The 23,784-nt window shown below is 53.5% G+C and overlaps 1 protein-coding gene across 3 annotated transcripts in view; it reads left to right on the top strand.

Annotated features, from left to right (window-relative positions):
• The first annotated feature begins 15,935 nt into the window (after positions 1–15,935).
• LOC127574494 (serine/threonine-protein kinase Nek9) overlaps positions 15,936–23,784 on the top strand; it is a 53,729-nt gene continuing 45,880 nt past the window's right edge. For all 3 annotated transcript variants that reach the window (XM_052023651.1, XM_052023562.1, XM_052023734.1), the window contains exons 1-5: positions 15,936–16,197; positions 22,010–22,187; positions 22,746–22,801; positions 23,127–23,197; positions 23,479–23,584. In XM_052023651.1, the coding sequence (XP_051879611.1) occupies positions 16,009–16,197; positions 22,010–22,187; positions 22,746–22,801; positions 23,127–23,197; positions 23,479–23,584 (600 nt within the window). In that variant the 5' untranslated portion in view covers positions 15,936–16,008. The remainder of the gene's footprint in view (positions 16,198–22,009; positions 22,188–22,745; positions 22,802–23,126; positions 23,198–23,478; positions 23,585–23,784) is intronic.

Below are 23,784 nucleotides of genomic sequence, written 5' to 3'. Positions count from 1 at the left end.
ACTAATGAAGATATCTTATTTTATCTTTTTTATCTTAATTATGGAGGAAGATAGGACTGGTCCTCGGGTTGAGATTCTAAATTGGAGCAAGGCCAATTTTGATGACATCAGAAGGGATCTGGCAGGCATGGATTGGGAATAGGTTGTTTTCCGGCAAAGAGATGGAGGCCTTCAAAAGTGAAATATTGAGAGTACAGAATCTGTATGTTCCTGTTAGGATAAAAGGCAAGGCTAACAGGTTTAGGGAAACTTGGTTATCGAGGGATATTGAGGCCCAGGTAAAGAAAAAGGAGGTGCATAAAAGGTATAGGCAGTTGGGATCAAATGGTGCTTGAGGAGTATAAGAAACGCAAGAGAACCCTAAAGAGAGAAATCAGGAGGGCAAAAAGAGGACACACGGTTTCTCTGGCAGACAGGGTGAAAGAGAATCCCAAGGGTTTCTATAGCTATAGTAAGAGCAAAAGGAAAGCAAGGGACAAAATTGGTCCTCTTGAAGATCAGCGTGGTTATCTATGCGTGGAGCCGAGAGAGATGGGGGAGATCCTAAATGAATCTTTTGCATCTATATTTACTCGGGAGACAGACACAGAGTCTATAGAGCTGAGGAAAAAGAGTAGTGAGGTCATGGACCGTATCTGGATCACGGAAGAGGAGCTGCTGGCTGTCTTGAGGTGAATTCGGGTGGATAAATTCCTGGGATCTGACAAGGTGTCCCCTCAGACCTCATGGGAGGCTAGTGCGGAAATTGCAGGGACCCTGGCAGAGATATTTAAAATGTCCTTAGCCACGGGTGAGGTGCTGGAGGACTGGAGGATAGCTAATGTTGTTCCATTGTTTAAGAAAGGCTCTAAGAATAAGCTGGGAAATTATAGGCCGGTGAGCCTGACGTCAGTTGTGGGTAAATTATTGGAAGGTATTCTGAGGGACAGGATATATAAGTATTTGGATAGACAGGGCCTGATTAGGAATGGTCAACATGGCTTTGTGCGTGGTAGGCCATGTCTAACCAATCTTATGGAGTTTTTTGAGGAGGTTACCAGGAAGGTCGATGAGGGAAAGGTGGTGGATGTTGTCTACATGGACTTTAGCAAGGCCTTCGACAAAGTCCCGCATGGGAGGCTGCTCCAGAAGGTTAAGTCGCTTGGCATTCAGGATGAAGTAGCCAGTTGGATTCAACATTGGCTTAGCGGGAGAAGCCAGAGTGGTAGTAGATGGTTGTCTCTCTGACTGGAGGCCTGTGACTAGTGGTGTGCTGCAGGGATCGGTGCTGGGTCCGTTGTTGTTTATCATCTATATTAATGATTTAGATGATGATGTGGTAAACTGGATCAGCAAATTTGCAGATGACGCCAAGATTGGGGGCGTAGTGGACAGTGAGGAAGGCTATCAAAGCTTGCAGCGTGATCTGCACCAGCTGGGAAAATGGGCTGAAAACTGGCAGATGAATTTAATGCAGACAAGTGTGAGGTGATGCACTTTGGGAGGACAAACCAGGGTAAGAATTACACAATGAATGGTGGGGCTCTGAGGTGTGTGGTAGAACAAAGGGACCTGGGAATACAGATCCATAATTCCTTGAAAGTGGCATCACAGGTGGATAGGGTCGTAAAGAGATATTTTGGCACATTGGCCTTCATAAATCAGGGCATTGGGTACAGGAGCTGGGATGTCATATTGAAGTTGTACAAGACGTCTGTGGGGCCGAATTTAGAGTATTGTGTGCAGTTCTGGTCACCTACCTACAGGAAAGATATCAATAAGCTTGAAAGAGTGCAGAGAAAATTTACACGGATGTTGCCGGGACTTGAGCACCTAAGTTATAGGGAAAGGTTGAATAGGCTAGGACTTTATTCCCTGGAGCGCAGGAGAATGAGGGGAGATCTTATAGACGTATATAGAATTATGAGGGGTATAGATAGGGTGAATGCATGCAGGCTTTTCCCCCTCACGTTGGGTGAGACTAGAACTAGAGGACATAGGTTTAGGGTGAAAGGTGAAATATTTAAGGGGAATCTGAGGGGGAACTACTTCACTCAGAAGGTGGTGAGAGTGTGGAATGAGCTGCCAGCAGAAGTGGTGGATACGGGTTCAATTGTAACATTTAAGAGATGTTTGGATAGGTACATGGATGGGAGGGGTTTGGAGGGATATGGTCCGGGTGCAGGTGGATGGGACTGGGCAGAAGATCAGGTCAGCATGGACTAGATGGGCTGAAGGGCCTGTTTATGTGCTGTAGTGCTCTAGGACTCTATGATCCACTCTGACTCAAAGATTGTCTATGAACAGTTACTGTTCCAGGGATGGGTCCAATCTGTAGCTGCCATGCGGTATGTGTGTTCACAGAGGGAGGTCTGTGGCCTGTCCAGGACTGCCTGTTCGGGGAATCAGTTGTCTTCCCAAGGCACCAGCCGACCTTGGCACTTGGAGCATCACCAGTGTGACGTGCAGGCCCTGTGAGGCTCACCAGCAGAGGTAGATGGGATGGCACAAAGCTGCAGCAGGGAGGGATCGGCCGGTTGGGTGAGTGGGCGAAACCGTGTGAGGTGGAGAGTGCTGTGGGGCAGTGTGATAGAACAGGAGGGTGGAATCTGGTAGAAGTGGTGTGAGATGGAGGTGCAGCTGTACAAGGGGTCTGGGTCCCAGTGAATGAAACCCAAGGGTTGATTGACTTGCAGGTACAGTGGATAATTAGCAAGGCTCGTGGTCCTGTTTTGCAAAGGGGATAGAGGTTAATAGCAGGCGAGCTTTGCTGCAACTTTACAGGTGCCAGTGAGCGACTCAGGAGCACAGTTCTGGTCCACCCGTTTAAGGAATGAGATACGTGCACTGCAGGCAGTGCAGAGAAGGTTCACTGAGCTGATTCCGTAAATCAAAGGGTTGACGTGGGAGGAGAGGCTGAGCAGGTCGGGCTGGTTCTCACTGCAGCTTAGGCGGGGCTTCATATGGCAGAGTGGATCAGACAGGGCAGTCCCCAGTGGTGGGACTCCCATCCAGGAGCACAGCCCATTCCTGACGGGGTCAGAGCACACAGTGTCCCTGGGGTGTGAGTGTGTTCCCGGGGTGCAAATGTGTCCCCGGGGTCAGTGACACAGTGAGTGTGTCCCTGGTGTATGAGTGTGTCCCTGGGGTCACTGACACTGTATGTACCTGGGGGTGTGAGTGTGGCCCTGGGGTCAGTGACACTGAGTGTGTCCCTGGGGTGTGAGTGTGTCCCTGGGGGGGGGGCGGTGTCCCGGGAGTGTGGCCCTGGGGCCCTGTGGTGTGAGTGTATCCCTGGGTTTGACCCTGGGAGTGGGCTCCTGCCCTGTTACTGTAACCTGTCGTTGACTGTGTTGTCTAACTATATTTACATGTTGAGAGGTTTTGCAACAGTTGCCAGCGTTGACAGACTACACTGAGGGGAAGTGTGATCATGGAGAGGGCTGGCCCAACACGCACAACACCCTTTGTTCCAAACACACCCTGTGCTGGTTCGGGCAGAGCTCAGCTGGTAGCCAAGTTCACACTTACATCAGCGTGTGAGACGTGCTTCCGGCTGCCTGGAACTGACGTGACGTGTCTGCATACCTGAGCCTGCGACAGGCAGACTCAGCACACACCTGCAGCAAGGGCTCCCCACACTCCAAACCCAGGCCCAGGGGGATGGGGGCACTGAACTAACTCTCTGACAGTAACTCACTAACTAACAGTTACTAAACAGTTACTGAAGTTACTCTGACAGTAACTGAACTAACTGACAGTAGTCACCAGCTAATGCAGACAGGGTCATGGGGGGGGGGGGGGAGAGACCTTGGGGTCACAGGAGGGTGGGGGAGACCTCGGGGTCACGGGATGGGTGGGGGAGGGGAGACAGAGTCACGTGTTGGGGGGGGGGGGTTACCTCAGCGTCACGGGGGAGGTACGTATCAGAACAGAGAGTGCAGCTTACAAAGTAAGAACCCAGTGTGGACTCAAGACTGAGAAGTAAAACCATAAGTTATAGGAACAGAATTAGGCCATTCAGCCCATCGAGTCTGCTCCGCCATTCAATCATGGCTGATTTTTTTTCAACCCCATTCTCCTGCCTTCTCTCTGTAACCCCCAACCCCTTTACCAATCAAGAACCCATCAATTTCTGCCTTGAATACACCCAGTGACTTGGCCTCCACAGCGTCTGTGGCACCAAATTCCACAGATTCACTGACCTCCGGCTGAAGAAATTCCTCCTCCTCTCTGGGACGTCCCCTTATTCTGAGGCTGTGCCCTCTGGTCCTGGACTCTCCACTAATGGAAACATCCTCTCCACGTCCACTCTGTCCAGGCTTTTCAGTATCTGGTAGGTTTCAATGAGATCCCCCCTCATCCTTCTAAACTCCAGTGAGTACAGGCCCAGAGACATCAAACGCTCCTCATATGTTAACCCTTTCATTCCCGGGACCATTCTTGTGAACCTCCTCTGGACCCTCTCCAGGGCCAGCACATCTTTCCTTAGATACAGGGCCCAAAACTGCTCACAATGTTCCATGAGGCCTCAGCAGTACATCCTTGCTGTACAACCAGCGAGAGACTGAGGGGGAAAACTCAGACCATAACAAACAGCAAGAGCTTGTGTAGATGAACAAAAAGGGAGAGGGTAGCTGGGGACCCCAGCAGGGTGAGACTGGGGAATTAATAACGAGGACACAGCAGGTAATTTAAACCAATACTTTGCATGGGTGTTCACAGTAGGGATACTGCAAATGCAATATTAGATATTTATCTGATTAGAAGGTTTCAAATAGCACATTAGAGGGTAAGGTGTCCAATGAAACAATGAGTGGGAGAGTGTGTGGTGAGGATACAGGGCTCCCTGGGTCACACAACACCTGACTCATGGAAATCTGACGACACAAATTCTCCCGTACATTTTTAAGGCATTCTTCAAGATAACGTGTTTCACAGTATTCAGTTCCACGGGATCAGTTACTGATACGGGCAGAGAAATGGCAGATGGGGTTTAATCCAGGCAAGTGTGAGGTGTTGCACTCTGGGAGATCCAGGGGAGAGTATGCAGTTAATGGCAGGATCCTTAATGGTGTTGATGAACAGAGGGATCTCAGTGTCCAGGTACGTGGCTCCCTAAAGCTGGCCACACAGGTTCATAGGGTGGTGGAGCAGGGGTATGGCACGCTTGCCTTTATTAGTTGCATTGAGTTGGAGAGCCATGAAGCTTTATGAAACTCTGGTTAGGCCACATTTAGAGCATTGTGTTCAATTCTGGTCACCTCATTTCAGGAAGGACGTGGAGGCTTGGGAGAGGGTGCGGAGGAGGTTCACCAGGATGCTGCCAGGTTTGGAGGACGTGCTATAAGGAGAGGTTGGACAAGCTGGGGCTGTTTTCTCTAAAGTGGTGGAGGCTGAGGGGAGTTTATAAGAAGGTGAGAGGCATAGCCAGCTGGTATCCTTCTCCCAGGGTGGAAATGTCTAATACCAGAGGGCATGCATTTAAGGAGACAGGAGGAAAGTTCAAAGGAGATGTGAGAGGCAAGTTTTTTTACACAGAGTGGTGGGTGCCCGGAATGTACTGCCAGGGGTGGTGGTGGAGGCAGATAGCGCAGGAGTGTTGAAGAGACTCTTGGGCATATGAATGTGCGGAGAAGGGAGGGATACGGTCAATGTGCAGGGAAGGGGGATTAGGATCTAAGATCTATCTAACCCTTCCCCCCACGTAGCCCTCCATTTCTCTATCATTCACATGTCTATCTAGTCTCTTAAATGTCACTAATGTATCTGCCCCCACAACCTCTGCCAGCAGTGCGTTCCACACACCCACCACACTCTGTGTAAAAAAAAAACAACTTACCAACTTACCCTTGACATCCCCCTTATACCTTCCTCCAATCACCCTAAAATTATGTCCCATCGTGTTAACCATTGTCACCCTGGGAAAAAGTCTCTGACTGTCCACTCAATCTATGCCTCTTATCATCTTGTACACCTCTATCAAGTCACCCCTCATCCTCCTCCTCTCCAAAGAGAAAAGCCTTAGCTCACTCAACCTATCCTCATAAGACATGCTCTCCAATCCAGGCAGCATCCTGGTAAATCTCCTCTGCACCCTCTCTAAAGCTTCCACATCTTTCCTATAATGAGGTGACCAGAACTGAACATAATACTCCGAGTGTGGTCTAACTCTGTTCTATAGAGCTGCAACATCACCTCGCGGCTCTTGAACTCAATACCCTGACTAATGAAGGCCAACACACCATGTGTCTTCTTAACAACCCCATTGACCCGTGCAGCAACCTTGAGGGATCTATGGACGTGGACCCCAAGATCCCTGTGTTCATCCACACTGCTAAGAGTCCTGCCATTAATCTTGTATTCTTCAATAGGGAATAAATAGACTAAGTGTGGGAAAACACTTGGCAAATGGAGATCAAACAACATAAATGGCAGTGATGCCTCACTCCCTGATGAGCTCAACGCCTTTTATGCATGCTCTGAAAGGGAGAATAACACAACACCTGTGTGAATCCCCACAGCACCTGGTGACCCTGTGATCTCTGTCTCGGAGGCGTGTTCAAGAACATCTTCAACCTCTCACTGCTGCAGTCGGAGGTTCCCACCTGCTTCAAAAGGGCATCAATCACACTGGTGCCCAAGAAGAGCAGGGTGAGCTGCCTCAACGACTATTGCCCGGTAGCACTCACATCTACTGTGATGAAGTGCTTTGAGAGGTTGGTCATGGCTAGAATTAACTTCTGCCTGAGCAAGGACCTGGACCCGCTGCATTTTGCCAACTGCCACAACAGGTCTACAGCAGATGCAATCTCGCTGGCACTCCATTCAGCTTTGGAGCACCTAGACAACAGCAAAACATACATCAGGCTACTGTTTATCGACTACAGCTCAGCGCTCAACACCATCATTCCCTCAGTTCTAATCAACAAGCTTCAAAACCTGGACCCCTGTACCTACCTCTGCAACTGGATCCTCGACTTCCTTATCGCGAGACCACAGTCAGTGCGGATCGGTAGTAACACTTTCTCCTCACTGACAATCAACACGGGCGGACCTCAAGGATGCGTGCTTAGCCCACTGCTCTACTCTCTCTACACTCATGACTGTGTGGCTAGGCACAGCTCGAACACCATCTATAAATTCACTGATGACACCACTGTTGTTGGCAGAATCTCAGATGGCGATGAGGAGGTGTACAGGAGCGAGATAGATCGGCTGGTTGAGTGGTGTCGCAACAACAACCTCGCACTCAACGTCAGCAAGAGCAAGGAATTGATTGTGAAGTCGGCAGAACACACACCAGTCCTCACTGATGGGACAGCTGTGGAAAGGGTGAGCAGCTTTCAGTTCCTGAGCATCAACATCTCAGACGATCTATCCTGGGACTAACACATTGATACAATCATGAAGAAGGCACGCCAGCGGCTCTACTTCATTAGGAGTTTGAGGAGATTTGGTATATCACCAAATTTCTACAGATGTGTGGTGGAGAGCATTCTGACTGGTTGCATTACCGCCTGGTATGGAGGCTCCAATGTGTCAGATCACAAGAGGCTGCAGATAAGATTCCTTTATCAGTCACATGTACATCAAAACACACAGTGAAATGCATCTTTCGCGTAGGGTGTTCTGGGGGCAGCCCACAAGTGTCGCCACGCTTCCGGCACCAACATAGCATGCCCACAACTTCCTAACCCGTACGTCTTTGGAATGTGGGAGGAAACTGGAGCACCCGGAGGAAACCCACGCAGACACGGGGAGAACGTACAAACTCCTTACAGACAGCGGTCAGAATTGAACCTGGGTCACTCGCACTGTAATAGTGTTACACTAACCACTATACTACCGTGTTGTAGACTCAGACAGCTCCATCACAGGCACAACCCTCCCCACCATCGAGGACATCTTCAAGAGGCGGTGCCTCAAGAAGGCAGCATCCGTCACTGAGGACCCTCACCACCCGGGACATGCCCTCTTCTCATTACTACCATCGGGGAGGAGGTACAGGAGCCTGAAGACCCACACTCAACAATTTAGGAACAGCTTCTTCCCCTCCGCCATCAGATTTCTGAACGGTCCATGAACATTACCTCGTTATTCCTCTTTTGCATTATTTATTTATTTTTGTAACTTACAGTAATTTTTATATCTTTCTTGCACTGTACTACTGCCGAAAACAAATTTCACGACCTATGTCGGTGATAATAAACCTGAGTCTGATTCTGCTGCTCCCCACCCCCCCCACCGAGAACATCCTCCCCTCCTCAATTTGTACTCGGCCTACCTGGAGGTACCGTGATCTGGGTCTGGTTCAAGTTGTAAATAGGTGAAGGCACGGTTACATCTTGTCAGCCAGACATTGACCTCTGATCCTCGACATCTGCTTCTTCACTGATGGGGATCATGATCAGTTGGGGAAGTGGGCTGAGGAGTGGCAAATGGATTTCAATCCAGGGAAGTGTGAGGTGATGCATTTTGGAACCAGTGTAGGACTTGTACTATGGATGGTAGGGCACTATGGAGCATAATGGAACAGAGGGACCCAGGAGTACGAGTGCATAGTTCGTTGAAAGCAGCGTCACAGGTAGACAGGATGGTGAGAAAGGCCTTTAGCACACTGGGATTCTTCAGATGTAGACAGACACTGAACGGGCAGCACGTGGGAGGGGAACATAAAGATATCCTCTCTGGACAAAATACAGAAAGGCAAAGATGGTGAGACATTAACAGTTAAAACAGAAGGCCCCTGGAGCCTAGCCCACCAGCTGATCGACCTCAGCTCCACTTCCCTGTGCCAGCCCTGGATTCCTGCCCTGATCTCTGTCCTGTGTGTACCAAGTGTGTGAGCCCCACACTTCCCCAGGGGAGACACTCCCACAGGTTGACACCACCTCCCCCTCCCCCCCCCACCCCCCCACCGGCGAAGACTTATCGCCGCAACACCGTCCTCAGTGGCCAACACCTTGTTCTGAGACGGTGACCCTGGTCTTGGGTCAGCTTTTAAAAAGTAGTGTTTTCAGTTGGGAGGCCATTTTTCTCCAGTTGCAGCAGAGGGGAGGAGCCAGCAACTTTTTCTTTAAAGTGTGATTGGCTAAGTGTGTGGCGACTCAGCCAATGAAAGGAAGAGAGGGTAAAATGGAGCGGCCATTGTGGGAGTGGCAATCTGAGGCTTTGGCAAGTAGCAGGAAAGAACAGGTAAAGATTTTATGGTGGTTAAATAAAAAGACACCAAACTACAATTAATTAAATAAAGTAGGGATTCAGGATCAGGTGATGTGTTGTAGCTGCAGGATGTGGGAGCTGGTGGACCCTCTGTGGTCCCTGATGACCACATCTGCAGCAAGTGTTGGTTGCTCGAGGTACAGGCTCAAAGCTGATGACCTGGAATCTGAGTTTCAAACACCGTGACACATCAGAGAGGGGGAGAGTTACCTGGATGCTGTGTTTCAGGAGGGAGTCGCACCCATTAGGTTAACTACTTCAAATTCGGTCTGTGGTCAATGACAAGAGGGTGTGACTGTGAGTGAGGCAGGTAGAGCGATCCAAGATGTAGTGCTGGAGGAGCCTCAGCCCTTAAGCTTGTCCAGCAGGTCTGAGATTCTTGCTCCCTGTGTGGATGAGAGTGGGGACTGTAGGAAGGATGAGCAACCGAACCATGGCACCATGGTTCAGGGAGCTATTCAAGAGGGGGAGAGAAGATAAATGCATTTGTGATTGGGGACAGTATAGTCAGGGGAATAGACACAATTCTCTGTCACAAGGATCGAGAGTCCCGGAGGCTGCGTTGCCTGCCTGGTGCCTGGGTTCAGGACATCTCATCTGACCTGCAGAGGAATTTGGAGTGGGAGGGGTAAGGTCCAGTTGTTGTGGTTCATGTGGGTACCAATGATGTAGGTAGAACAAGGGAAGAGGTTCTGCTGAGGGAATTTCAGCAGCTCAAGACTAAATTAAAAAGCAGAACCAAAAAGGTAATTATCTCTGGATTGCTTCCTGAGCCACGTGCAAATTGGCACAGGGTCAATGAGATCAGAGAGTTAAATGTATGGCTCAAAGATGGGTGTGGGAGAAGTGGGTTTGAATTTGTGGGATATTGACACCAGTAATGGGGAAGGAGGGAGCTGTTTCAATGGGACGGGCTCCACCTGAACCACGTTGGGACCAGGGTCCTGGCGGATTGCATAACTAGGGCTGTGGATGGGGCTTTAAACCAAATAGTAGGGGGGTGGGTTCAACAGATTTGGAAGTATGGATAAAGTAAAAGGGAAGGAGAGTGTAGGAGAGGTTACTGAAGTCTCCACAATAAAGAATAAGACACAAAGTTTAGAAAGGGATAAGAATTTAACTTCAGGCAACATGGAGACACATTTGAGAAGAAGGGTGGTGAATACAGGACTGAAGGTGTGATATTTGAATGCACGCAGTACACAAAATAAGGTAGATGAGCTCATAGCGCAGTTAGAAATTGGCAGGTCCGACGTTGTGGGCATCACAGAGTCACGGTTGAAAGAAGATCACAGCTGGGAGCTACACGCACCTTTCCCAGGTAGTGAGGGCCATAATTTGGAGCGAGAAGTGGCAGCCGTATAAAGAGGTGAGTGTCAGGACCCAGTTCTTTCCCAGGAATTTCCAGACAATATAAGAGGCACAGCTGTGAATTGTTAGATGATGACTGAATGGGAAATTATCCAATTGTCATCAAGCAATGACAAGAAGGCAGGGTTGAGCAGAGTGGCCAGTGTTGGACTGGGGAGCTGAGGCTTTGGCTTGAGAGGCTTCAGCGAGAAGAGGTGAAGGTAAGTTTCTGGCAAGTTTCTTTCTTTCTTTGTCCATTAGTGCCCAGCTAAAGTAATGACAATGGATCCAGGGTCAGTGGTGTGTTCCTCCTGCCAGATGTGGGAGATCTGATGTCTCCATGATAGCTACATCTGTCTGAGGTGCATCCAGCTGCAGCTCCTTACAGACTGTGTTAGGGAACTGGAGCTGCAGCTGGATGACCTTTGGCTCCTACGGGGTACCAAGGAGTACGTAGACAGGAGCTACAGGGAGGTAGTCACACCTAAGCTGCAGGAGGCAGGTAGCTGGTGACTGTCAGGAGAAGGACGGAGAATAGGCAGGTAGTGCAGAGTACCCCCAAGGCCCTCAATAACAGGTATACTGCTTTGGATACTGTTGGGGTGGATGACCTACCAGGGCAAAGCTGCTGTGGTCAGGTCGCTGGCACTGAGTCTGGCTCTGTGGCTCAGAGGGAAGGGGGGAAAGATAATGGACCTGGTCAGGTGTCAGATCTCAGTGGGTGAGCATTTCAGAGACAGTGACCACAACTCCCTGACCTTGACCTTTACCTTGGAGAGGGATAGGAGCAGACAGTATGGGAAAGTATTTATTGGGGGAGGGGAAATTATGATGTTATTAGGCAGGAGTTTGGGAGCGTAAATTTAGAGCAGTTGTGCTCAGGGAAATGCAATGGAAATGCGGAGGTTGTTTAGAGATCACTTGCAGGGGGTTCTGGACAGCTTTGTCCCACTGAGGCAGGAAAAGGATGGTAGAGTGAAGGAACCGTGGTTGATGAGAGTGCAGGCAGACAATAAGGTGCAAGGTCATAACGAGGAAGATTGTGAGGTCAAGAGTCCACCTCCGTGTCAGATGTATCAGTATTACAGTTGAGTAAAGGTAACTACAGAGGCATGAGAGAGGAGCTGGCCAGAGTTGATCGGATGACGGTAGAGCAGCAATGGCAGGAGTTTCTGGCAGTAATTCGGAAGACGCAGGATCAGTTCATTCCAAAGAAGCAGCAGCATTCTAAACGGAGGATGAGGCAACCGTGGCTGACGAGGGAAGTCAAAAACAGCATGAAAGCAAAAGAGAGGGCATGCAATGTTGCAAAAATTAGCAGGAAGCTGGAGGATTGGGAAGTTTTTAAAAACCAACAGAAAGCAACTAAAAAAGCAATAAGGGGAGAAAAGATGAAATCTGAAGGTAAGCTAGCCGACGATATAACAGAGGAGACCAGAAGTTCTTTCAGATACATGAAGAGTAAAAGAGAGGTGAGTGGACATGGGACCACTGGAAAATGATGCTGGAGAGGTAGTAACGGGGAACAAAGAAATGGTGGATGAACTGAATAAGTATTTTGTGTCAGTCTTCACTGTGGAAGACACCAGTAATGTGCCAGAAATTTGAGACAGTTGGGGCAGAAGTGAGTGCAGTTGCTATTACTAAGGAGAAGGTGCTTGGGAAGCTGAAAGGTCTGAAGGTGGATAAGTCACCTGGACCGGATGGACTACAGCCCAGGGTTCTGAAAGAGGCAGCTGAAGAGATTGTGGAGGCGTTAGTAGTGATCGTTCAAGAATCACCAGAGTCAGGAATGGTTCCAGAGGACTGGAAAATCACAAATGTCGCTCCACTCTTTCAGAAGGGAGGGAGGCAACAGACAGGAAATTATTGGCTGGTTACCCTGACTTCTGAAATAAGCCACGATCGAATGGTGGAGCAGACTGGATGGGCCGAATGGCCTAATTCTGCTCCTGTGTTTTATGGTGGGGGGGGGGAAGAGGGGGAGTTTAGAGATGGGCTGGTGGGTGAGAGGTGGAAACATGAGGGAAAGAGGGAAGAAACCCCCTTTCTTCCCTTGCATCCCACCTCTTTTCCCCCCCTACCACCATCCCTGCCTCACCCCTCCCTCTCACTTCTAGACCAGAAGATACTGGAGCAGAATTAGGCCATTCAGCCCATTGAGTCTGTTCTGCCATTCAATCACATTCTCCCAGCTTCTCCCTGTAACCGTCAACCCCCTTACCGATCAAGAACCCATTGATCTCTGCCTTACACACATCCAATGACTTGGCCTCCACAGCATCTGTGGCAACGAATTCCACAGATTCACTGCCCTCTGGCTGAAGAAATTCCTCCTCATCTCAGTTCTAAAGGGTCATCCCTTTATTCTGAGGCTGTGCCCTTGGGTCCTAGACTCTCCCACTACTGGAAACATCCTCTCCACATCCACTCTGTCCAGGCCTTTCAGTATCTGGTAGGTTTCAATGAGATCCCCCCCTCATCCTTCTAAACTCCAGTGACTACAGGCCCAGAGCCATCAAATGCTCCTCATACATTAACCCTTCCATTCCTGGGATAATTCTTGTGAAGCTCCTCTGGACCCTCTCCAATGCCAGTATATCCTTCCTTAGATATGGAGCCCAAAACTGCTCACAATACTGCAAATGCGGTCTGACCAACGCCTTATAAAGCCTCAGCATTACATCCTTGCTTTTATACTCTAGTCCTCTCGAAATGAATGCTAACATTGCATTTGCCTTCCTTACTACCGACTCAGCCTGCAAGTTAACCTTTAGGGAATCCTGCACTAGGAATCCCAAGTCCCTTTGCTTCTAAATTCTCTCCCCAGTTAGAAAATAATCTGCACCTTTATTCTTCCTACCAGAGAGCATAACCCCACACTTCCCTACGCTGTATTCCATCCGCCACTTCGTTGCCCACTGTCCCAACCTGTCCAAGTCCTTCTGCAGACTCCCTGCCTCTGCAGCACTACCCGACCCCTCCTCCTATCTTGGTATCGTCTGCAAACTTAGCCACAATGCCTTCAGTTCCTTCGTCCAGAACTAGACCGGCCATCTCCCCTCCACACTCTCAGTCCTGATGCAGGGTCTCGACCTGAAACGTTGACCATCCCTTTCCCCCCCACAGATGCTGCCCGACCTGCTGAGTTCCCCACAGTTTGTGGCTCCAGACTCTGGCATCTGCACTCTGTCCCTTGGATCCTCACTGCCATCTGCTGCCCAGCAGCAGCAACAGCAGTTCTCCCTCTCCCGCCTGCCCCCCTCTCTCCCTGCTCCTCGCTCTCTCTGTCGCACTCTCATTGTCTGTATGCTCTCTATCTCTCTCTCTCTGTGCCCCACTTTCCATCATTCATCACCGAGAGAGAGTTAGTGAATAATACCACCCGCCCACCCCTTTCTGCCTTACACAGGGACCACTCTCTCTGTGACTAGTTCACTCCCCCCCACCCATCCCGCACCCACCCCGGGAACTTTCCACTGCCCCTGCCCTAGGTGCAACACCTGCCCCTACACCACCTCCATCCAGGGACCCAAACAGTCCTTTCAGGTGAGACAGAGATTCCCCTGCACCTCCCTTAATATCATCTACTGCATTCGGTGCTCCAAGTGTGGCCTCCTTTATGTTGGTGAGACCAAACGCAAACTAGGTGAGAGTTTCAAAAAACACCTGCACTCTGTCCATAACCGCGATCTGCATCTCCCCGTTGCCGGTCACTTCAACTCCCCCTCCCACACCATCACTGATATGTCAGTCCTCAGCCTCCTCCACTGCCAGGAGAATTCCAAGCGCAAACTGGAGGAACAGCACCTCGTTTTCCATCTTGGAACCTTGCAGCCTGACAGCACGAACATTGAATTCTCCCACTTTAGGTAATCCCCACACACCCCACCCCCCCCCCCAATCATGCCTCTTCCCTTTCCTAGCCTCGCTCTCTTTTTCCAACCCCCTTTTTTCCTCCTTATGTGACCCATCCCCTTGTGGATCTGCTCTCCCCTCCTCCCCCACACCTGCCTAGCACTATCTCTTACCTGCATCTACCTATCACCTCCCTGTGCCCACCCCGCCTCCCCTCTTCTGTCCACCCATCACTGCTCTGCTTTTCCCTCCTATATATTGGGCTTCCCCTTTTCCTATCTTCAGTCCTGAAGAAGGGTCCTGACCCAAAACGTTGACCGCCTGCTTTTCTCCACGGATGCTGCCTGGCCCGCTGAGCTCCTCCAGCATCATCGTGTTTTTCATCTGGATTCCAGCATCTGCAGCCCTTTGTTTCTCTGGTTAATAATCGTGTTGTGTGGATAAGGTAAAATCTCTATTAGTCACGTGTACATTGAAACACACAGTGAAATGCATCTTTTGTGTAGAGTGTTCTGGGGGCAGCCCGCAAGTGTCGCCACACTTCCGGTGCCAACGTAGCATGCCCACAGCTTCCTAACCCGTACGTCTTTGGAATGTGGGAGGAAACCGCAGAACCCGGAGGAAACCCACGCAGACACGGGGAGAACGTACAAACTCCTTACAGACAGTGGCTGGAATTGAACCTGGGTCGCTGGCACTGAAAAGCGTTACGCTAACCGCTGCACTACTGTGCCTGGGAAAGGTGAGCAGAACATGAGGATTCTTCGTGAAGTTGAAGATGAAGTAATTCAATCCAAAATCAGATTCCCAAATCTGAACAAAGGGAATGAGAGGAACAACGACTGTGCAGCAAAACCTAGACGATATCCAGACTGGGGCTGATAGGTGATAAGTAACATTCACATCACACAAGTGTCAGGCAATGACGATATCCAACAAGAGTAAACCCAGCTCTCACCCCCTGACATTCATTGGCATTACCACCACTGAATCCACCCTGATCAACATCCTGAGGGTTCCCATTGACCAGTAACTGACCTGCAGTAAGCACATACACAGTGTAGCTACCAGAGGTCAGAGGCTGGGAACCCTGTGGTGAGTAACTCCCCTCCCAGCTCCCCACAGCCTGACCGCCATCGACACGGCTCAGGTGAGGAGTGCGCTGGAACACTGTCCCCTTGTGTACATCGGCGCAGCTTCAACAACACGCTGGAGGCTCCACACCACACAGCAGCCCTGGGATTACATGCTGCCTCAGCCCGCGAAACACACGTCCCCTGAATGACCTCACTGCACTGTGTACGATCGGTGTGCAAGGCCAGTTTTTCACTGCACCTCGGTACGACCGACAACAATAAACCAGTTCCAACCCCGCTCCGCGCTCCCCTCTCCTCCAAACCAATGCGACCCTCGCCTCTGTGGTCCTCCCACCACCAGGGGACGTGGGGACGGTCCTCCCACCACCAGGGGGGGGCGGTGATGTCGGTCCTCCCACCGCCGGGGGTCGCGTTGCGCGGGCGCGCTCCCGGGTCGGGGCCGCGCTGTGCCGGGCCTCGGGCCTCGGGCTGCAGGCGGAGGGGAGACCGGCCGGGAGCGATGGCGCTGCGGGAGTTCGAGCGGCACCTGGACTCGCTGAGCTCGGAGCTGGGCAGCGAGGCGGGCCGGGCGGCGGCGGCGGCGGCGGGACCGGGGGCGGCGGCCGAGGCCGAGGAGCTGCACTACATCCCGGTGCGGGTGCTGGGCCGCGGCGCCTTCGGGGAGGCCACGCTGTACCGGCGGACCGAGGTAGGGCCCGGCGCTCCCTCAGCGCCGCCCCGCCCCCGCGGCGCTCCCTCAGCGCCGCCCCGCCCCCGCGGCGCTCCCTCAGCGCCGCCCCGCCCCCGCGGCGCTCCCTCAGCGCCGCCCCGCCCCCGCGGCGCTCCCTCAGCGCCGCCCCGCCCCCGCGGCGCTGCTTCAGCGCCGCCCCGCCCCCGCGGCGCTCCCTCAGCGCCGCCCCGCCCCCGCGGCGCTCCCTCAGCCCCGCCCCGCCCCCGCGGCGCTCCCTCAGCGCCGCCCCGCCCCCGCGGCGCTCCCTCAGCCCCGCCCCGCCCCCGCGGCGCTCCTTCAGCGCCGCCCCGCCCCCGCGGCGCTCCCTCAGCCCCGCCCCCGCGGCGCTCCCTCAGCGCCGCCCCGCCCCCGCGGCGCTCCCTCAGCGCCGCCCCGCCCCCGCGGCGCTCCCTCAGCCCCGCCCCCGCGGCGCTCCCTCAACGCCGCCCCGCCCCCGCGGCGCTCCCCCCGCCCCGCCCCCGCGGCGCTCCCTCAGCCCCGCCCCCGCGGCGCTCCCTCAGCCCCGCCCCGCTTGTGGGATCGGACCACATGACCACATGGAGGGAGCTGCCCCGTGGGGGGGGGGGGGGGGTGGTCCCGGGGGAGGTTCCATCCCCCCCATACGGCAGGCCGGTGCTGTTCCCTCTGTAAAGCCAAGGCCCTGTTAACCGACCTCCCCCCGCAGTCCGTCGTCCCAGTTACACCCTCACTGCCCCTTGTGCAGCCCTGACTCCCGGACCTGGCGCCCTCCCCTCCTCCCGGATAGGGAACGGTGGGGGGGGGGGGGAGGTGCTGGTCGCCCATGGATTCTGGGACACCCCACAGACTGGGAGCAGCACACGTACCCCCACAGTGTGAGGAAGGAGGGGAGAGAGACCAGGGAACTACAGAGCCGTTTGCCTGACAGGAACAGGGGCACGCTGGCATCTGTCACTGAGGAAGCGGGAAAGGGCACCTGGAGAGTGACGATGGGGTTGGGCAGAGTCGGCATGGATCCCTGAAAGGGAAACCACGTTTGGCTAATCCGTTGGGAGCTTTTGAGGTAACGAGCAGAATGGATGGGAGGGAATCATTGTGTGTGTGGTGGAGCCGGACTTTCAGAAGGCTTTCAGTAAGTCCCCCACGAGGGGTTGTTGAACAGAATCACAGTGCAGAGTTTTATAAAGCTGCAACATAAACTTCCTGACTCTTGAACTCAGTACCTCAACTAATGAAGGCTAGCACGCCCTACACCTTCTTTACCTCCCTGTCAACCTGTGCAGCCACTTTCAGGGAGCTGTGGACTTGGACCTCAAGATCCCGCTGTACATCAGCGCTGTTAAGGGTCCTGCTGTTAATTGTGTCCGGTCCCTTTACATCTGATCTCCCAAAGTCCCACACCACCAGGTTCAGGAACAGCTACTTCCTTTCAACCATTCAGTTCTTGCACCAACCCTAATCACCACTGCAGCTTAGCAGCACAATACCCACTTCACACTAAAATAGACTCTGCTTTATTTTTTCTAATTGTGAAAATTATGTATAATTTATGTTTAATTTCTGCTTTTCTTGTGAATGTACCTGTGATGCGATGTGCCTGTGATGCTGCTTCAAGTAAGTTTCTCATTGCACCTGTGCACACATGGACTTGTGCACATGTCAACAAACTCAGTTTTGACTTTGATCTTATATTTGGATGGATTAAACTCCATCTGCCATTTTTCCGCCCATATCTGTATCCCAATGTATGTTTTGGCAATCTTCTACACAACACCAACAATCTTTTATCATCTGCAAAATTACTAACCCACCCGTCCACATTTTCATCCATTTGTATACATCACAGACAGCAGAGGTCCCAGTCTGGATCCCTGAGGAATACCACTAGTCACAGACCTCCACCTAGATTAAGTCCCATTGACCACTACCCTCTACAGACAAGCCAGTTCTGAATCCAAACGGCCAATTCACTGTTGTTCCCATGCACCTTAATCTTCTGGGTGAGCCTCCCATGAGGGACCTTGTCAAACACCGTACTAAAATGCATGTAGACAACATCCACAGCTCCACCTTCATCACTCACCCTCGTCACCTTGTCAAAAAAAACTCAATCGAGTTTTGCCCTGCACAAAGCCATGCTGACTGTCCCTAATTAGGCTGTGGTTTTCCAAATGCTCATAAATCCTATCCCCAAGAATCCTTTCCAGTAACTTCCCCACCACTGACGTGAGACTCACCGGTCTGTAGTTTCCAGGATTATCTCTATTTCCCTTTTTGAATAAGGGAACAACATTACTACGTGCCAGTCCTCTGGGACCTCGCCTGTGGCTGGAGGGGACATGAAGATCTTGGTCAAGGCCCCAGCAATCTCACCACTTGCCTCTCTCAATAACCTGGGGTATATCCCATCCGGCCCTGGGGATTTACCCACCTTAATGTTCTTCAAGCAACCCAACACTACCTCTTCCTTAATCTCAGAATGCCCCAGCATATTAGCACGTTCTGCACTGATCTCCCTATTCTCTATGTCCTTCTCCTTGGAAAATACAGATGCAAAGTACTCATTTAGGATTTCGCCCACATCCTCCACCTGAAAGCACATGTTGTCTCCTTTATACTTCAGTGGTCCCATTCTCTCCCTAGTTATCCTCTTGCTCTTGATGCATGTGTAGAATGTCCTGGAATTCTCTGTAATCCTACTTGCCAAGGACTTCATGGCTTCAGGGTTCACTCTCCTAATTCCCTTCTTGAATCTTTTACTAGCTTCTTGATAATCCTCATGGGCGCTGTTTGATCTTAGCTTCTTAAACCTTACATACACTTCCTTTCTCTTCTTGGCTGAATTCATCAGCTCTCGATGTCCAAGGTTCCCTGACCTTCCCTTATCTCACTTCCACCCTCTCTGCTGCACCTGTTCTCGTGATGAAGCTTTCTTCTCAGGGACATCTGAGATGTCCTCCTTTTTCAGAGGACGGGGTTCTTTCTCCACTGCTGTCGATGGAGCACTCACCCTCTTCTATTTCCCATACACCTGCCTGCCCCCCGCGCCGGCATAACAGGGACAGGGTTCCCCTCGTCCTCACCTACCACCCCACGATCCTCCGCACCCAAGATCATTCTCTATAACTTCTGCCACCTCCAATGGGGTCCCACCACCAGGCACATCTTCCCTTCTCTGCTTTCCACAGGAATTGCTCTCTCCACAACTCCTCTGTCTGCTCATCCTTCTCCACCAATCCCCCTCCTGGCACTTATCCCTGTATCTGTGCTAAGTGTTACACCTGCCATTCACCTCCTCCCTCACCACCATTTAGGGCGGTCCTTCCAGGTGAGGCAGTCCTCCACGTGTGAATCCATCAGGGTCGTCTGTGGCATCCCCTGCTCCTGGTGAGGCCTCGACATCGGTGAGACCTGATGCAGACTGGTGACCGCTTTGTCGAGCACCTTCGCTGTGTCTGCTGGAAGAGCCGGAACCTCCCAGTGGCCGCCCACCAATTCCACATCCCACTCCCACACCGACTGTCTGTCCACGGCCTCCTCTGCTGCCACGCTGAGGCCAGACGCAGGTTGGAGGAACAGCACGTCATCTTCCACCTGTAGTGTTCAGCCTGACGATGTGAACATCGATTTCTCTAACATCCGGTAACCAGTCCCCTCTGTCCCTTTCCCTTTTGATTCCTCGTCCCACCTGTCCCCACTGCCCCAACTCTTTCCCCTCCCGCTCCCTCTGCCCGTCACCCACACACTCCTCCCTCCAGTTCCCCTCCCCTCCCCTCTGTTCCATGGTCCACTGTCCTCTCCTATCACATTCCACCTTCTTCAGCCCTGTCACTTCCACCTATCACTGCCCAGCTTCTTGCACCATTCCCACTCCCCACTCCCCCCACCCGCCTGGATCCACCTCACCCACCAGCTTCTTCCCCCCACCTCTTTGTTCTGCCCACCTCCCCTCTGTCTTCCCAGTGCTGATGAAGGGTCTCCGTTCGAAACATCCCTCCACAGATGCTGCCTGACCCGCTGAGTTCCTCCAGCAGTTCCCTTACCTTGCCAACCTTGTCCTCCTTACTGGAACGTCCCTGTCCTGTACTCCGTGCAGTCGGTCTTTAAACACCCTCCACATGTCAGACGTGGACTTACCCAAAAACAGCTGTTCTCTATTAACTCTCCCTAGTTCCTGCCTAATGCTCCTGTAATTTGCCCTGCTCCAATTTAATACTCTCCTGCAAGGTCCATACTGATCCTTATCTTTTGCTATCTTAAAACGTAAGGAGTTGTGGTCACTGTTCCCGAACTGTTCTCCCACTGAAAGGTCAGTCACCTGGCCAGGCTCGTTACCCAACACCAGGTCCAGTACGGCCTCTCCTCTCGTTGGACTATCGACATATTGATTTAAGAAACCCTCCTGGATGCACCTAACAAATTCTGCCCTGTCTAAACCTCTTGCACTAAGGAGGTCCCAGTTTATATTAGGGAAGTTGAAGTCACCCACTACAACAAACCTATTGGTTTTACACTTTTCCCTAATCTGCCTGCATACCTGTTCCTCAATGTCCCGGTGGCTATCGGGGGCTCTGTAGTATAATCCCATCAGAGTGATTGCAGCTTTCTTACTTTTGACTTCCACCCACATGGACTCAGTGGACGAGCCCTCCATTATGTCCCCTCTGAGTACAGCTGTGATAATGTCCCTGATTAACAGCACAACTCCCTACCACCCCCAGTTTTATCTCCTCGATCTTTAAATCATTGAAACCCTGGAACATTTAGCATCCAGTCCTGTCCCTAACGATGGAACTGGATGAGGACGAGAGAGGGTGAGGTGACGGCAGTGACACACAGATCCTGGACAGGGAATAAACGGGTTCTCAGTAGAGTCACCCTGTTGGTGGGCAGGTCGCTGGAGTCGTGGGAGAGGTGCAGGGGGTGTCCTTGGGTCCCGTTCCCCTGTGGGGATGTAGAGTCTGGGCTGTGCTTCCCCCAGTGGGAGTGAGCTGGTGTTCAGGGAGGGGGTGGTCTCCCCCTCACTGCCTCACTGCCCCCCCCCCAACAGGCCCCTTCTCACTGCCCCTCCCCAACAGACCCCCCCTCACTGCCCCTCCCCAACAGACCCCCCCTCACTGCCCCTCCCCAACAGACCCCCCCTCACTGCCCCTCCCAACAGACCCCCTCCCTGCCCTCAACAGACCCCCCTCACTGCCCCTCCCCAACAGACCCCCCTCACTGCCCCTCCCCAACAGACCCCCCCCTCACTGCCCCTCCCCAACAGACCCCCCCTCACTGCCCCTCCCCAACAGACCCCCCCTCACTGCCCCTCCCCAACAGACCCCCCCCTCACTGCCCCTCCCCAACAGACCCCCCCCTCACTGCCCCTCCCCAACAGACCCCCCTCACTGCCCCTCCCCAACAGACCCCCCCTCACTGCCCCTCCCCAACAGACCCCCCTCACTGCCCCTCCCCAACAGACCCCCCTCACTGCCCCTCCCCAACAGACCCCCCCCCCACTGCCCCTCCCCAACAGACCCCCCTCACTGCCCCTCCCCAACAGACCCCCCCTCACTGCCCCTCCCCAACAGACCCCCCTCACTGACCCTCGGCAATAGATCCCCCCTCACTGCCCCCCCCCCCCCCGTTGACCCTTGGGAGAGGGATGGGGAGGAGAGGAGGAGGGATGGGAGGAGGGGAGAAAGAAGGGACAGCTGAGACCAAGCACAGGTGGCACTGGTGCCCCCACTGACCCTGCTGCCCTGACTTGTGCCCCCGGCTGCCCCCATGGCCCCCCACTGATGCCCCCACTGACCCTGCGCCCCCACAGGACAACTCGCTGGTGGTGTGGAAGGAGATCGACCTGGCGCGGCTGTCGGAGCGGGAGCGCAGGGACACCCACAATGAGATCCTCATCCTGTCGGTGCTGCAGCACCACAACATCATTGCCTACTACAACCACTTCCTGGACCACAGCCGGCTGCTCATCGAGGTCGAGTACTGCAACGGTGAGGGGGGGCCGGGGGGGGGGGGGGGGTGGCGCGGGACGGGATGGGACGGGACTCGGGGAGGGGAGGATTGGGGGGTGGACAGGAGAAGGGAGGGAGATTGGGGGGAGGGAGTGTGGAGGGGGTGGACCGGGGGAGGGGGATTGGGGGGGAGGAGGTGTGGCAGGGGTGGACCGGGGGATTGAGTGGCGTGGACCGCAGGAGGGTGGCATGAGGAGAGGGAGTGTGGGGGGAGAGGGAAGGCAGGGAACTGTGGGGGGATGGGAATGGTGACGTGGTGTGGGGAGGAAGCGAGGGGGTGGGGAGGGGGGGTGGGAACAGGGAGAGGGGACATAAGGGGGTGGGGATGGGCGAGGGCTCACTCGGTGGAGGGTGGTGGGAGTGATGGGAGTATGAGAGGTCAGTGAGTGGAGTTGGAGGGGTGATGGGGGTTTGGGGGGTGAAGGGAGATGGGGGTTTGGGGGGGAGATGGGGGTTGGGTGGGTGAGGGGTGATGGGGGTTGATGGGTTGAGGGTGCCCGCCCCAGCTGGGCTGACTGTGTGACCGACTGTTCACAGGAGGGAACCTGTACGACAAGATCCTGCAGCAGGGAGGGAAACTCTTCCCCGAGGAGGTAAGGGGGCTATGGGGGGAGGGGAGGGGTCGTTGGGTGGGGTGACACTGGGACTTGCTGTCCATCCCACAACCCCGAACCTCAGGCTGACCCCTGTCCTGTCCTCTGAGCTTTCCCCTGTCCTGACCCCCGTCGCCTGTCCTGTCCCATTGCCTGTCCTGACCCCTGCCCCCTGCCTTGACCCGTGTTGACCCTTGACCCCTGATGACCCCTGTACTGACCACTGACCCCTGTACTGAAACCTTAACCCCTGATGACCCCTGTAGTGACCCCTGATCCCTGAACCGACCCCGTCGCCTGTACTGACGCTCCCTATGCTCCACAGACGGTGGTGTGGTACCTGTACCAGATCGTGTCTGCCGTCGCTCACATCCACAGCTACGGGATCCTGCACAGGTCAGTCTGGGGAGTTGGGGTGGTCGTCACCGAGTGGTGTGCTGCATCCCCTCCCCCCTCCCCCCTCCAACCCCACTCCCTTCCCCATTCCTCTCCCCCACTCCTTTACCCCTCACCCTCACCCCCCTCACCCCTCCACCCCACCCCTCCACCTCACCCCACCCCTCCGCCTCTCTTCCCCCTTCCCCCTCACCCTTCCCCCTCACCCCTCCCTCTCACCCCTCTCCCCCTCTCCCTCCACCCCCCCCCCACCAACCCCGCTGACGTCTCTCTCCCCACAGAGATATAAAGACACTGAATATCTTCCTCACCAAGTCGGACCTGATCAAGCTGGGTGACTATGGACTGGCCAAGCAGCTCAACTCCCCCCAGTCGATGGCCGAGACGGTGAGTACTGGGCCCCTACCCACTTATCACAGGTCAGGGGTCACTGGCTGGGGTCACGCCAGCTGTGGGTAACAGGTTCCCGGTTCCAGTTCACTGTTTGGCTGAGCTCTGGGGTCAGGGTTCACTGGTGGTGGCTCTGGGGTCAGGGTTCACTCTTGGTGGCTCTGGGGTCAGGGTTCACTGGGGTTGGACTGGGGTCA

Source organism: Pristis pectinata, chromosome 1 (genome assembly GCF_009764475.1).
Source record: "Pristis pectinata isolate sPriPec2 chromosome 1, sPriPec2.1.pri, whole genome shotgun sequence".
NCBI classification, from domain to species: Eukaryota; Metazoa; Chordata; class Chondrichthyes; order Rhinopristiformes; family Pristidae; genus Pristis; species Pristis pectinata.
This window is presented reverse-complemented; position numbering and strand designations above follow the sequence as displayed.